General features: G+C 41.1%; 1 protein-coding gene across 1 annotated transcript in view; it reads right to left on the minus strand.

Annotated features, from left to right (window-relative positions):
• mtap (methylthioadenosine phosphorylase) overlaps nucleotides 1-7,409 on the minus strand; it is a 28,839-nt gene extending 21,430 nt beyond the window's left edge. The window contains exon 1 of the mRNA XM_003216601.4: nucleotides 7,254-7,409. Within this exon, the coding sequence (XP_003216649.1) occupies nucleotides 7,254-7,286 (33 nt within the window). The 5' untranslated portion in view covers nucleotides 7,287-7,409. The remainder of the gene's footprint in view (nucleotides 1-7,253) is intronic.
• Between the last annotated feature and the right edge of the window lie 9,551 nt (nucleotides 7,410-16,960).

The following is a 16,960-nucleotide window of genomic DNA, read 5'->3' on the forward strand; positions in this document are numbered from 1 at the left end:
AAAGATATGCACAGAGGTAAGTAGCAACTGGGCTGCAACCTGGACGATCTAGTTCTAGCCCCCATTCAGCCTTCATATTATCAAAGCTGATAATCCACATTATTAACTTTGAACTGGATTATCTGAGTCTACACTGCTATATAATCCAGTACAAAGCAGATAACCTGGATTTTATATGGCAGTGTAGAAGGGGCCTCAAGCCCCTCCCATACAGCTGTATAAAATACCACACTATCTGCTTTGAACAAAGTTAAATTGCAGTGTGGACTCAGATAACCCAGTTCAAAACAGATATTGTGAATTATCTGCCTTGATATTCTGGGTTATATGGCTGTGTGGAAGGTTCCTTAGAGGTATTCCACACTGCAGAATTACAGCATCGTTTGTTGTGGCACCAGAGCTCTCAAATAGAGAAGGATAAAATATCTCACAAAACCCCCACCCCTAATTCCATAACTTTGAGACATAGTAGTTAACGTAGTGTCAAACTGCTATAATTCTGCTGTGAGATTGGAAATAATTATCTGATGGAAGTTAACGGCCCTTCCACACAGCCATATAACCCAGAATATCAAGGCAGAAAATCCCACAATATCTGCTTTGAATTGGGTTATCTGAGTCCACACTGCCCTATATTCTGGTTCATAGCAGAAAATGTGAAATTTTATCCAGCTGTGTGGAAGGGGTCTCAGAATTAAATCATGTTATTTGGAAACAGAATTGCTGAATCACTGCTTATAGATGTGGCCAATCTACTGCATATCTGAAATAAATCCAGGTATGTTCAAGTGAGCTTTACTCCCATCTGGCTGTAGATACCATATGGGAGTAAAGCTCACTTAAACATACTTGGATTTATTTGACAACAAAAGCAGCAACTGACCGATCAACTATGTTTGAGTTCAGGCAATAATAAATTCTTTTAAACAGCATAATTCAGCAGTATAAGGAAAGAACAGAAGAACATCCTGAGTGAGCATGATTACTTCTCCTTGCCTCCCATCGCCTTCAATGATTGCTAGCTTGCATTACATCCAACTCACTCATATACAATCCAGGATACTGTGGCTTAATGCAAGCCAAAAACAAAATGCTGAATCTGGCACTTTTTAGCCTTGGACAGTTATCCAACTGCAACTAATGAGTGCAGATTATGAAATTTTAAAAAGAGCTTTACTCATTGATTTCTGAAGACACGTATGCTTATTAATAGAGGAATGATCTGTCCAAATCCAGATGGAAATTGAGACAATTTGGACTACAGCTGGCCTTCCACATCTGATGAGGTTAGGAGCACAGGCCCGCAAAGAAAGTGAGTAAAATGCACTTGAAGAAACATTGTTTTAAAACAGAGAGAATTCTTCTCCGGGTCCTCCAGAGAGACTCTCTAGTCAACTTTCAACAGAAGTTGATCACAAAGTTGTGCTGGAAAACCCAAATATTCTAAGAGATACAATGTTAATCAAATCTGTACATTCACCAAAAAAATCTGCAAATGTGGAAGGCCAACTGTACCAGGTCCAATTTGGTTCAGTCTCCAGAGCAGAAGACTGTATTTCCATCATAGACATATTAAGTGGAGCACAAGAGTTTGACTTTGTTTCTTGTAGCTGCAACTGTCCATTTCACCCACATTCTCCATTCACAGTACTCATAATGATAGAATTTGTTTTTTTTAACAAAATGTTGTTGTTGTTTTTTGCCATCACATAGGCCCCTTCTACACTGAAATATAAAATCCAGATTATCTGCTTTGAACTGGATTATATGGCAGTGTAGACTCATATAAACTAGTAAAAAGCAGATAATGTGGATCATCTGCTTTGATAATCTGGTTTATATGGCAGTATGAACCCTAGTCCTCAACTGTCCTGCTCAAGTCTTGCAAATGTAGGACAGTGGATTCCTCAATTGAATCTATTCACGTGTAGCGTGGTCTCTTTCTTCTCCTATTGCCTTCCGCTTTACCAAGCATTATTGATTTTTTAAGTGATTTTCACATTTTTTATGTCACTCACTTTTGAGAATGAGCTTTCCACTTAAACTTGTACGGATAAGGAGATAATACTTTTTCAAATGACACACTGAAAACAAAGCCACATAAGAGACCTGCATAGTAAATCATCCCAAAGAACAATGACAGCGATCTGCCAAGAATCAATTATTTTTTCTGGATACAAAGATAATGGCACATTCTTGGACCTACAAATTTGAAAACAAAACTCAAAAAATCAAGTGCATCCTTGCCTGAATTCCCTTGTAGGGACCCAGGCTACACCAGTGGTTCTCAACCTGTGGGTCCCCAGATGTTTTGGCTTTGAACTCCCAGAAATCCTAACAGCTGGTAAAAGTCTGGGATTTCTGGGAGTTGTAGGCCAAAATACTTGGGGACCCACATATTGAGAACCACTGATCTACGCCATCTGACATAACTTTAACTTATATAGCTCAATCTTACAGAAACTGCAATATAATCAAAATCATCAAAGCAGATAATCAACATTATCTGCTTTGAACTGAATTATATGACTTTACACAGCCATATAATCCAGCTCAAAGCAGATAATCTCATTTTATATGGCCATCTAGAAGGGGCCTGAGGGCCCTTCCACACAACTATATAACCCAGAATATCAAGACAGAAAATCCCACAATATCTGCTTTGAACTGGGTTATCTGAATCCATTCTGCCATATATTTCAGTTCAATGTGGATTTTATAAAGCAGGTATTTCCCCTTCTTCCACAGAGCCATGTGACCTGGCAGAACAGTTATGGCTCTTTCACACTGTGCAATTATCGCATATTTGAGACCAACAGTTTAGTATTCCCACCAAGAGAGCTCTACAAATTATAAACCTCTGGTTCCATGGTTGAATCTTACAGAATCCTGGAATTTCCAGTTTGAAATGCCAGACACCGTAGGCTATATTTCATTGGATGGCAATGATAAACCACCTCTAGAGCCCCCAGTGGCATAATGAGTTAAAGCCTTGTGACTTGAAGGTTGGGTTGCTGACCTGAAGGCTGCCAGGTTCGAATCCAACCTGGGGAGAGCGTGGATGAGCTCCCTCTATCAGCTCCAGCTCCATACGGGGACATGAGAGAAGCCTCCCACAAGGATGGTAAAAACATCAAAAACATCCGGGCATCCCTGGGCAACGTCCTTGCAGACGGCCAATTCTCTCACACCAGAAGCGACTTGCAGTTTCTCAAGTTGCTTCTGACACCAAAAAAACCCCACTTCTGAGTATTCCTTGCATAAGAAAATACAGTAGACTCCTAGGGCCCTTCCATACAGCCATATAACCCAGAACATCAAGGCAGATAATCCACAATATATGCTTTGACCTGGATTATCTGAGCCCACACTGCCAGTTCATTGTGGATTTTATACAGCTGTGTGGAAGGGGCCATAGTTAACCAGCACCCACAAGAATTGGTAGATGCTAGTTTCTGACTGCTTGAAAGTTACTATTAAAGTAGGCCTAACTAATACTATACTATAAACTCTGTATTGACTCAGCATTAATATTGAAATACAGTAATTAAAAGCAAATTAAGACCAATTAACAGAAACGTAATATAACACAGGGCCCTTCCACACAGCCATATACCCAGAATATCAAGGCAGAAAAATCCAACAATATCTTCTTTGAACTGGGTTATCTGAGTTCACACTGCCATTTATTCCAGTTGAAAGCAGAACATGTGGGAATTTATTCTGCTGTGTGGAAGGGGCTACAGATTTACAGTATTATAAAATGAATTTTACTGTATTATAAAAAATGATTTCATTTTAATTTTTATTTCAAGTATTATTTCTACAATTTTTTTTACCAGTTGCTTGAAAGTTCCGGTTAGTTTTGCTCCAATTAACTCAGAATCTAATGTATTAAATTCATGCAGTTGATTTAAGTTGACAGACAGCTTGAAGACACACACCAAAACAAACGGTGAATGCCAGGAATCCATAGGACTCTGCAACATCAGTTAAAATGGAATGAGACTGCTACCGTGTTTTCCCGAAAATAAGACAGTGTCTTATATTAATTTTTGCTCCCAAAGATGCTCTAGGTCTTATTTTCAGGGGATGTCTTATTTTTTCATGAAGAATAATTCACATTTATTGTTGAACAAAAAATGAACATTAATTATATACTGTACAGTAGTTGTCATCACAAACCAGCATAACCAGACAAACTGTGAATCCTATCAAGAATTTCTTGTTACTACCATTATTTCCATGTACAACACTCTATGGTATGTACATTTACCGATCCTGCATGCTCTGGTGTTCTATTTGGCGGGCATGCTTCCAAACAAAACCTTTGCTAGGTCTTACTTTCAGGGGAGGCCTTATATTTAGCAATTCAGCAAAACCTCTACTAGGTCTTATTTTCTGGGGATGTCTTATTTTAGGGGAAACAGGGTATACAGCACAAACCCCTTATTCACAGACTCAATATCCTTAATTTCACTTACATTCCAAAAAATACCCCCTCCAAGAAGGGTTTGTGGGCCTTTCTGGGTTCTCTAATGCGATTCTATGACATGATTCTGGCCTAAAAGCATTGCCGTTTCACAAAATCTTTAGCCTTCTCTGCCCAGGAAGGCTAGTGCCTACCCAAACTACAAATCCTAGGACTCCATAGCAATGAGCCATGGCAGTTAAAGTGGTGTCAAACTGCATTAGTCCTACAGTGTGGAAGTTCCCTAAGATCTCTGCAACTTCACCTCAACAGAACCGTCATACTCAAACTTCGCACAAAAACAAAAAATGGACTGCAGTCTGTCAAAACTGTGAAATGTTTTCAATAAACACAACCTTTGCCAGAAATAGTAGACCAGAGGCAAAGGAGCCAAGGTTGCCTGGGGGAGGAGGAAAGCATTTCACCCATTCAAAGAATTACTGTAAGACCAACAGATGCCCAAGGGCGCACTTTGACACCACTTTAACTGCCATGGCTCCAAAATGCAATGGGTGCATGCATCTACATTGTGTGGCATTGCCGCAGTTTGATCCCACTTAAACTGCAGAGAGTTGTAATTTCACGTGCTCTATACTCCCCTTCTCCCCACGAGTGCTGGTGCCCCAGCAAACTGTAAATCCCATTATTCCATAGCATTGAACCATGGCAGTTTAAGTAGTGCCAAACAACAGTGTAGTACAGGCATGGGCAAACTTTGGCCCTTCAGATGTTTTGACTTCAACTCCCACAATTCCTAACGGCCTACCAACTGTTAGGAATTGTGAGAGTTGAAGTCCAAAACACCTGGAGGACTGAAGTTTGCCCATGCCTGGTGTAGTCAATGTACCCCTAGTCACAGTGATGAAGATCAGCTTGGCGATGCACTGGCAAAAAAGGGTAGGTGGAGAGCAAAAGAACAACCCCCAGGATTCCCTTGAGCCATTCAGTTAAACTGTATTCATTCTGTTGTTGAAGGTTTTCATGGCACTTGGTTGCTGTGAGTTTTCCAGGCTGTATGGCCATGTTCCAGAAGCATTCCCTCCTGATGTTTCACCCACATCTATGGCAGGCATCCTCAGAGGTTGTGAGGTACATTGGAAACCAGGTAAGGGAAATTTATGTATCTGTGGAAGGTCCAGGGTGGGAGAAAGAACTCTTGTCTGTTGGATCCAAGTGTGAATGTTGCAATTGATTATCTTTATTACAACTGAAAATACTTGCAGCTTCAAAGGCCGGCTGCTTCCTGCCTGGGGGAACCCTTTGTTGGGAGGTGTTAACTGGCCCTGATTGTTTCATGTCTGGAATGGCCCTGTTTTCTGAGTGTTGTTTTTTTATTTACTGTTCTGATTTTAGAGTTTCCCCCCCCCCCCCCCCTGGTAGCCAGATTTTGTTCATTTTCCATGAGAACATAGAAATGCTGGACCACTCTAACAACCACCATGTCAGACTACACAGAGAAGTCACTGAAATCCACAAGGATGTGGACAAAGGAGGAAATCATGAAAAGGAACAAAATCTGGCTACCAGTATTTTAAAAATTCTAAAATCAGGACAGTAAATACAGAACAACATGCAGAAGACAGGGGGATTCCAGACATGAATCAATCAGGACCAGCTAACACCTCCCAACAAAGGTGGTAAAGCAGCCAGATCTTGAAGCTGCAAGGCTATTCAATGCTAATCAAGATGATTAGTTACAACATTCACACTTGCCTCCAACAGACAAGAGTTCTTTCTCCCATCCTGGACCTCCCAGATATATAAACCCCACTTTCCTAGTTTCCAACAGACCTCACAACCTCTGAGGATGCCTGCCATAGATGTGGGTGAAAACATCAGGACAGAATGCTTCTGGAACATGGCCATACAGCCCGGAAAACTAACAGCAACCCTGCTGAAAATCAGTTTGATGATGCACTGGCAAATAAGGGTGGCACAGTGTGTTAAAGCGCTGAGCTGCTGAACTTGCGGACCAAAAGGTACCAGGTTCAAATCCCGGGGGCGGAATGAGCGCCCACTGTTAGGCCCAGCTTCTGCAAACCTAGCAGTTAGAAAACATGCAAATGTGAGTAGATCAATAGGTACTGCTCCAGCGGGAAGGTAATGGCGCTCCATGCACTCATGCCGGCCACATGACCTTGGAGGTGTCTACGGGCAACGTCGGCTCTTCGGATTAGAAATGGAGATGAGCACCAACCCCAAGAGTCAGACACGACTGGAAAACCTTTACCTATAAAAGGCTAACTCCCATGATTCCCTTGAGGCATGCAGTTAAACCGCATTCATTCTGCCATGTAGATGCACCCCCACGTCGCTTGATGTTCTAAGGCAGGCATGGGCAAACTTGGGCCCTCCAGGTGCTTTGGACTCCAACTCCCACAATTCCTAACAGCCTTCGGCTGTTAGGAATTGTGGGAGTTGGAGTCCAAAGCACCTGGAGGGCCTAAGTTTGCCCATGCCTGTCCTAAGGTAAGCTTTGCAAGGTGAAAGAGCAGGGCCACATTTCCAAGCCTGAACAATAAAAGGGGGCGGAAATGGCGCGAGGCGTTGGAAGGGCAAAGAAAACTTTGCTGCCTTTTCGGCTCTTCCCTGCGGCAGGCCGCGATGGCATGGCTCTGCATCCCCGGGAAAAGCTTTGCCCTCGTGCAAAAGGCCCCGCGGGAGCAAGAGCGAGAGAAGCAAGGGGAGAAGGAGGAAGGGGCTGGATTTGAGAGGGAGGGAAGGAAGGAAGGGAAGAAAGAAGCCATACTCAAGCCCAGGCGCCTTGAAGCCAGAGCCTTACCTTCACAGGCGGAGAGGCAGCCGCCGCAGCCATGTTCGTCGGAGGCGAAGGAGAGAAGGCGGGCCCCGGTGCCCAGCTCCGGCCGCCCCTTCGTCTCCCCGCCCACCGGCACAGGGGCCGCCTCTTGCCCCCTGGAGGCTGCAGACCTGGGGAAACTACGCCTCCCAGGGTGCCTTAGCCTTGAGCCAGGGCAACCCAAGTCGGGCCAAACCGCCTACAAGGAGAAGGAGATGCACCTTGAGCTTGGGCACGGGTGGCCACCCAGACTAATCCCTTCCCATCAAACAGATATGGGCTTGCTGTGAGTTTTCCGGGCTGTATGGCCATGTTACAGAAACATTCCTTCCTAACGTTTCGCCCGCATCTATAGCAGGCGTCCTCAGAGGTTGGAGGTCTGTTAGAACTAGGCAAGTGGGGTTTATATATCTGTGGAAGGTCCAGGGTGGGAGAAAGAACTCTTGTCTGTTTGAGGCAAGTGTGAATGTTGCAATTGGCCACCTTGATTAACATTGAATAGCCTTGCAGCTTCAAAGCCTGGCTGTTTCCTACATGGGGAGAAACATAGAATCCTAGAGTTGGAAGAGGCCTCATGGACCATCCAATCCAACCCCCAGCCAAGAAGCAGGAAATCACATTCAAAGCACCCCCGACAGATGACCATCAAGCCTCTGCTTAAAAGCCTCCAAAGGAGCCTCCACCACACTCCGCAGCAGAGAGTTCCACTGCTGAACAGCTCTCACAGTTAGGAAGTTCTTCCAAATGTTCATGTGGAAATCCTTGTTGGGAGGTAATAGCTGGCCCTGATTGATTCATGTCTGGAATTCCCCTGTCTTCAGAGCGTTATTGTCTATTTAATGCCCTGATTTTAGAGGGGTTTTTTTTTAAAAAAAATACTGGTTAGATTTTGTTCCTTTTCATGGTTTCTGTTGAAATTGTCCACATGCTTTTAGATTTCAATGGCATTTCTGTGTAGTCTGACATGGTGGTTGTGTTAGAGTTGTCTAGCATTTCTTTGTTGTCAAATAACATGCTGTGTCCAGGTTGGTTCATCAAGTGCTCTGCTATGGCTGACTTCTCAGGTTGAGTTTGTCTGCAGTGTCTTTCATGTTCCTTGATTCGTGTCTGGGCAATGCTGCGTTTGGTGGTCCCTTTGTAGACTTGTCCACAGCTGCACGGTATACGGTTACCTCCTGCAGAGGTGAGAGGATCCCTATTGTCCTTAGCTGAATGTAGCATTTGTTGGATTTTCTTGGTGGGTCTGTAGATAGTTTGTAGGTTGTATTTCATCATCAGCTTGCCTAGGCAGTCAGTGATTCCCCTGATGTATGGTAAGAACACTTTTCCTTTCAGTGGATCTTTGTCTTGACTCTCATGGCTTGTTCTTGGCCTTGCAGCTCTTCCAATGTCCATGGTGGAGTATCCATTGGCCTGTAGAGCCCAGTTTAGGTGGTTCAGTTCACCTTGGAGGAGGTGAGGTTCACATATTCTTTTTGTACGGTCTGCCAGGGCTTTGATTGTGCTTCTTTTTTGACTTGGGTGATGGTTGGAGTTTTTATGTAGGTGTCTATCAGTGTGTGTAGGTTTTCTGTAAACTGTATGGCCCAATTGTTGATTGGGTTTGCAGATGACTAGGACTTCTAGAAATGACTGTGTCCCTTCATTTCCTTTTTCTATGGTGAATTGGATATTCGGGTGGATATTGTTGAGGTGGTCCAGGAACTTGTTTAGGTCTTCTTCTCCATGGCGCCAAATGCTGAAGGCGTCATTCACAAATGTGAACCATATGTTCAGATATGGGGTTACTTACTGTCTTTCATCTATTTCTCTGTCTCTCTTCCATATGCGGGCAGTCCCCAAGTTACCAGCAAGGCCCCTCCTACACACCCATATAAAATCTGCTTTGAACTGGATTATATGGCAGTGTATATTCATATAATCTGCTTCAAATAAAATAATCCAAATTATCTGTTTTGATCATCTGGATTATATGGCACTGTAGACATATAATCTGGTTCAAATATGATAATCCAGATTGTCTGATTTGATTGTCTGGATTATGTGGCAGTGTAGAAGGGGCCACATTCTGTAGGTTTTTTCTTAAATTGCATTTGTTGGAAATTACAACCTTCTTCAAGCCTCCTCTAGTAATTTGTTTGTATATAATCCTGCTGCTTACTTATTTTTTATTTTTTTTTCGTGTCAGGAGCAACCGGAGTTGCTTACTTATTGTATGTATGCTCTGATATACAGCTTTCTTTCATTGCTCTATGTTTCCTGAGAAGTTGTGGGAGGGGCTGCAGACCACATTATTAGGATCTGAGGCTGCTCAGACCTCAGACTCCATTAGACTTTGGGATTGCTTAGACCAGCATTTCTCAACCTGGGGGTCGGGACTCCTGAGGGGGGGGTCAAGAGGGCGCTTCAGAGGGGTCGCCGAAGACCATCAGAAAACACATATTTCAACCCCTTTGGCAGAGAAAGCTGAAGATCTCTCTGCCTGTCCTTTGGCCCAATTCTATCATTGATGGGGTTCAAGGAGCTCTTTGCTTGTATGTGAACTCTAAATCCCAGCAACTACAACTACCAATTGTCAAAATCTATTTTCCCCAAACTCCACCAGTGTTCACATTTGGGCATATTGAGTATTCATGCCAAGTTTGTCTAGATCCATCATTGTTTGAGTACACAGTGCACTCTGGATGTAGGTGAACTACAACTCCAAGACTCAAAGTCAATGCCTACCAAACCCTTCCAGTATTTTCTGTTGGTCATGGGAATTCTGTGTGCCAAGATAAGTTCAGTTCCATCATTGATGGAGTTCAGAATGCTCTTTGCTTGTAGGTGAACTCTAAATCCCAGCAACTATAACTCCTAAATGACAAAATCAATCCCACCCCAACCCTACCAGTATTCAAATTTGGGCGTATGGGGTATTTGTGCCAAATTTGGTCCAGTGAATGAAAATACATCCTGCATATCAGATATTTACTGTGATTCATAACAGTAGCAAAATTACAGTTATGAAGTAGCAACAAAAATAATTTTATGGTTGCGGGTCACCACAGCATGAGGAACTGTATTAAGGAGAGTCAAGAACCACTGGCTTAGACCAACACTTGTCTGCTGCTGATTGTAAAAAAGAAGCCCTGTGCCAATTTTATTTCAATAAACCATGATGCACACTGAGGAGTTTTCATTCAACAGTACCTCTTTCATCAACAGGGTACCTGAAACACACAAATGCAATGTGATTAAAATATCTGATAACCACTGAGTACATAGAACAAATCTGATTAAGATATCTTTGTAATAAAAAGAGACTTTACGGACACCCTGTATATATAAGTTTAATGTAATCTTTACTGTATAAACATTTCCTTTATGCTTCTTATGTACTGCAGTTGATTCTTGTGCAGTTTATAGCCACTCCATGTAGCTCATCAGAAACTTAGTTGTCAACAGATTTTCATTTCTTAATTAATTAATTAGAAACTTAGGGGCCCCTGGTGGCACAGTGTGTTAAAGCACTGAGCTGCTGAACTTGCGGACCAAGAGGTCCCAAGTTCAAGTCCCGGGAGCGGTATGAGTGCCCGCTGTTAGCCCCAGCTCCTGCCAACCTAGCAGTTCGAAAACATGCCAATGTGAGTAGATCAATAGGTATCGTTCCGGCGGGAAGGTAATGGCGCTCCATGCAGTCATGCTGGCCACATGACCTTGGAGGTGTCTATGGACAACGCTGGCTCTTCGGCTTAGAAATGGAGATGAGCACCAACCCCCAGAGTCAGTCACAACTGGACTTAACATCAGGGGAAATCTTTACCTTTAACCTTAATTAGAAACATATCAATTTTAGAGGTAATTACTGCGACGTAATCAACAAATTGTGCAAATTATAAAAGTTATAGCAGTACCTACACTTGAACAATCCCAGCACTCTACTTCAGTACTGATTAAACCTCTCTGTTTTGTGTGTGTGTGTGTGTGTTTTTTGGAAAGGAGGCTGGATGACCATCCAGTGGTATTTGAATGTGTCTTCCTGCCTGGCTGAAGGAGGTTCTACTGGATGCCCTGTGGGAGTCTCTTCCAATGGAGTTTAGTTCTCTGGAGGTTTTTAAACACAGCCTTTATTTGTGGGAACGGGTTGAGGGGGCGGGGGAGCATTTTCATGCAACACACCTAGGGACTATAGGCGATACACTAGGTCCCAACACACAGTTTGGAAAGCTCTGGTCTAGAGGCACATCTACACTGACCATTTGATGCAGTTTGAAAAAAATGGTTTGGCTGTTGCATATGATTACATGAGAAATCCCAGAACCAGTTTGTGGCCCAGATGGTGATTACACAAATCATCAAGCACTGATGCACATTAAGGGCTTTCTTTTGTATGCATTGGTGGGAGTTTGTGGTCTGGCCACCATAGTTTGAAACTAGCTTTGAAATGTATTAAATTGTCATCTTAGATGCAGCCAGTGCCTTCTAAAGGCTAGTATAGTGCTTTACTTATGATGATGGATTTTTGTGTGTTTCTGTGTGTGGAAATTAAAACAAGATGAAAGAAGAGCTGCACATTTTCGTATTCTGGGAGGCTTTCTTTCTATCTGCCCCTCTTGTAAATATATTGGGAAAAGGGCCTGTTTGGTGTTTCCTCCCAGCATTTTGGAATCTATTCTGAAGCCATATTTCTTTTCCACCAGTCCTTTTGTTGAGGCAGTCTTTTAACAGCTGAGTTGATAACGACAAGGAGATTTTTAATCGGAAGGGTGCTATAATCCTCTCCTAGTTTAATATTTAATGCGATCACATGTTTTATTGTGCTGCGATACAATTTCTTATGTGTTTCATTCTATATGCTTTTTAATTGTTGTGTGTTATGGATCTCACTATAGGGAGAAAGTATAGATAAAAATAAAATAATACATGCCATAAATAAGAAACTGAGGTGTATATGTACCTGCAGCTCACAATAAAGTTTGGACTGTCCCACATCATCCAAATTAATCACCAGCGGCCCTTCCAGACAGGCCCTATATCCCAGGTTTTCTGTTTATCCCAGATTATCTTGCAGTTCGGACTCATATAATCCAGTTTAAAGCAGAAAACCTGGGATCAGATCCTGGGATATAGGGCCTGTCTGGAAGGGCCCTAGGAGACCGGCTTCAAAGATGCATCACATGCTCTTGGGACAAAACAATTTTTTGCTTTAATTGAGAGCTAAAGTGATGTAGTGGTTTTCAGTGTAGAAATCCAGTTCTGGAGACCAGAGTTTAAATCCCCACCCAGCCATGGAAACTTGCTGGGTGACCTTGGATAAGTCACACTATCTCAGCCTCTGAAATCTTGGCAAGAAAGCCCCATAAGAGGTCGATCTTAAGATCACCATAGGTTGGAAACAAAGGTGCACAACAACAACAGCACAGGCCATGGAGGTAAGGAATCGATGACATCTTTCACATTAGTCTTTGGGATATCCTAAATCAGTTCCACTCAGAGTGGTGGTCCATGGACTGATCTCTGAGCCAGGAGCTTCCAGGAAACAAGCAAAAAACAAATATAGCCAATGAGCACAAATAAGAAACTGCAGTCTGGCATATTTGGAGAAACCCCTGCTGATCCATCTCATCAAATTGCTTAAGAAGCACTGCCCTAAATTATGTATCTCTGTAGTTTTGAGATTTTATAAAAAGCGAAGAAAGGCACTTTGGTCCATAAGAAAACTGGAAAATGTTCTGCTTATTCTGAGAGTCTTTAAATTCTTCCTAAGGAAATATTTCCAAACTGTGACTTTGGGAGTTTTCATATGAAGTAATAAATCTTTGCTTTCCAGATGCCTGAGAGGTGCCTCGGAGGGTACTGAATACTATTTTTATTTCTTGTTTTGTATTTCTTTTAACAGCATGGTTAGAGTTATGTTGCTTAGTATAATTGATAGGTTAATATATTGTTTAGGAACAAATGGAAATGGAAAATCTCTAGCAGAATCAATTTCATTTTTTCAGAGTGATTCCAGTGATTAGGTAACATGTAAAGTGACCATTTTTGCTTTGACTGCAAAACAGATCTGGAATAGCTAAACTGGCATAGGAGACACAAAGTATTAATTCGATTTTTATGTTGCCAATGTAGAAATTTACTTGTAATATTTTACCCTTCATACTAACTATGAAATAACTTTGGTTACAGCATGCAAAATATAAGGGTGCATTTTGTCCTTTTTGTTTTAAAGCTCTTTGTCATAGCCATTGGGTATGCATTTATTTAACTAGATCAAAATACACTTATTTACGGATCTGAGACTTATAAACAGATGTCAGCAGCCAAAGAAAGAACTGTATGGGCAACCAGAACATTTTCTAGGGTTCTACTCCTTTTATTGTTAGTGGTAAGATTTAACACTGCAGCCTTCCTCTTCAAAAACAATTATTTATCAAAAAAATTCAATAATAATATTTTTTAAAGGCCCTGTAAGTTGTTTGTTGTTTTTCTTTGACACTCTCTTATATTTTTCTTGTGGCTTCTGTGTGTATGTGCTCCTCCTCTCACACAAAAAGCCTGAGCCTATCCCCCTTCCCAAATATTATATATATAGTACATGCATAACTACGTATCTATAAATAACATATATATAAATAGGAGGATAGGCTCAGACTTCTTGTATGAGTGAAGGAGCACACACACGGAATATATATAAATAACATATATGAGATGTGTCCATGGTGTGGGTTCTGCTGGGTCAAGTAACCAGGCTTTCAAGGAAGCGAAAGTCAGAGAGAAAGGTACTACTAAATCTCAATCAAATCCTTGCACGCGATATCTTTTTGGGTTTTTTTTTAAGGAGATTTTATTTCTAGAAATTTTAAGAATGTCCTTAAAAATTAGTGGAGGACCAAACGTTCTGAAACTTGGGTGGTTAGCAGTGGTAAATGTATCCTCTAAGTGTGACATTTTCATTTTGATAGCCATAAAAATGACAGAAAGGGATGCCTTTGAAGTTCCCCCATTGCTGCCAATGGGCTAGATTTTCCCAGAGCAAAAATGGATCTTCCAACTGTTGGATCAAAAAACTGCATTTTGCCCTTCTGAATTTGGACAGCTCCAAAAAAACCGGAAAAAAAACCCCAGATTGGGGCCAACTGAAAACCGGACATTGAAAACAGCATGGGGTTTACCTGAAATGCACACCCATACTAATTAATCTTTTAGCATCTCAGCTATAAATTAATACAACTTACTGTCCAGAAGGGGGCAGGACATTCCCATATTACCTCTCTTATAAAACAGGTGTGCAATTACCTGCCCCCAAAAAAGTGTTGCTGCATTTATGTACCTGAAGGTGGAGTCTATCTCCTTAAAATTAGAATGCCAACATTCTTCATATATTTGCTTGACATACATATTACCATAGCAATTTTAGTTTCTTTCTTCCTTTGTCCTTTTTTCAACGCCCACAAAATGACAAAAATCATGACTATTTTCTTATGTTTTAACATTTTTTTAAAAAGCAATTAATTTGATTTTCCAACTCAAATGAAAATGATGGAAGTGGGATTGTAGGGGAGACTGCAACACAGAGAATGAAGACTTCCTCCCATAGCTGACCATACCACAACATTGTAGCAAAAATACTAGAACATTTGACGAAATCAGAAACTATACACTAAAACAATAGCAGAAACTAAAACAGCTTATTATTGTAGCGTATAGAGACTTTTTCATGTCAGGAGTGACTTGAGAAACTGCAAGCCGCTCCTGGTGTGAGAGAATTGGTTGTCTGCAAGGACGTTGCCCTGGGGATGCTCGGATGTTTTACCCTGTTGGGTGAGAAGGGCGGGATATAAATGTTGTAATAAAATAAATAAAATAAAGATCCATACATATTAAAATCCATCAATAAATACTCTGGCAGTACATGTAAACTCGGTCTGCAGAAATGTTTTGTGATTATATCTAACTACAGGGATATTTAATTTTATTTTTTTTTCGTGTCAGGAGCAACCGGAGTTGCTTCTGGAGTGAGAGAATTGGCCGTCTGCAAGGACGTTGCCCAGGGGACGCCCGGATGTTTTGATGTTTTACCATCCTTGTGGGAGGCTTCTCTCATGTCCCCGCATGGAGCTGGAGCTGAAAGAGGGAGCTCATCCGCGCTCTCCCCGGGTGGGATTCGAACCTGGCAGCAAATAAAAATAGTCAATTTCTGCTGAAATACTGCTAATATATATACACATACACACCATGTTTTCCCCCAAAATAAGACCTACCCTGAAAATAAGACCTATCATGATTTTTCAGCATTTCTGAGGATGCTCGAAATACAAGCCCTATTTCAAAAATAAGCCCTAGATATAGTTTGTTTAAAAAGTCAATTTGGAAAATAAGATTGCCCCTGAAAACAAGCCCTAATGTATCTTTTGGAGCAAAAATTAATATAAGACCCTGTCTTATTTTGGGGGGGGGGGGGAGTGTATATATACAATCCTTTTAGTGTGGTCCACATTCCCTACACCCTTTAATGATGACATTTACTCTATTCCAATTTCTGTTCACTCAGTTTTCTCCTTTTCTCACCAAACCCTACAGCCACTGAGCCTGCCAGTGGCTCTGCCACTTTGTGGGGGAATGAATGAGCAATTGAAATCAGCTCTGGATTTTACTATCAATTCTCCTGTTTCTCCTCTGGGTGCAATGATATCTGCTGATACTACTCCAGAGATTGATCTAGCAGAGCACTCATTGAACTGGAATACCCTGTTTCCCCAAAAATAAGACAGTGTCTTATATTAATTTTTGCTCCCAAAGATGCGCTAGGTCTTATTTTCAGGGGATGTCTTATTTTTCCATGAAGAAAAATTCACATTTATGGTTGAATTTTTAAAGAATGAAAATGTATTATCTACTGTACAGTAGTTGTCATCACAAACCAGCATAACCAAATAATAATAATAATAATAATAATAATAATAATAATAATAATAATAATAATAATAAGTTTATTTATATCCCGCCTCCATCTCCCCCGAGGGGGACCCGGGGTGGCTTACAGCAAAATCAGATACAAAACAATGATAAAGTAAAATATGAAACATCAAAGAAAAATAACAAAAACCAATAATAATATATACACAGCAACCGAAAAAAACACAACGCTGTATTAAAACATCGAATTAAAAACAATGAGGTTGCAATAGTAGATAAGCAAGGTGCACATTATGAGTTGCAAATGTTTAAATAGATAAATAGATAACCAAACTGTGAATCCTTTCAAGAATTTCTATATTATATTTTATCGCTATACTGTTTTAAAGTTAGTTTTAAATTTCTGTTCGTATGTAAATTTATGTTGTTGTTGGGCTTATCCCTGTGTAAGCCGCCCTGAGTCCCTTCTGGGAGATGGAGGTGGGATACAAGAATAAAGTTATTATCATATTATTATTATTATTATTATTATTATTATTATTATTATTACTATTATTTCTTGTTACTACCTTTATTTCCATGTACAACAATCTATGGTATGTACATTTACCGATCCTGCATGCTTCCAAACAAAAACTTTGCTAGGTCTTACTTTCGGGGGAGGCCTTATATTTAGCAATTCAGCAAAACCTCTACTAGGTCTTATTTTCTGGGGATGTCCTATTTTCAGGGAAACAGGGTAGCTGTGGATCTCAACTGGATTCACTGTTACCAGGGCTGAGAATCCATCATCT

The sequence above is a fragment of the Anolis carolinensis genome, chromosome 2 (assembly GCF_035594765.1).
Source record: "Anolis carolinensis isolate JA03-04 chromosome 2, rAnoCar3.1.pri, whole genome shotgun sequence".
Classification (NCBI taxonomy): domain Eukaryota; kingdom Metazoa; phylum Chordata; class Lepidosauria; order Squamata; family Dactyloidae; genus Anolis; species Anolis carolinensis.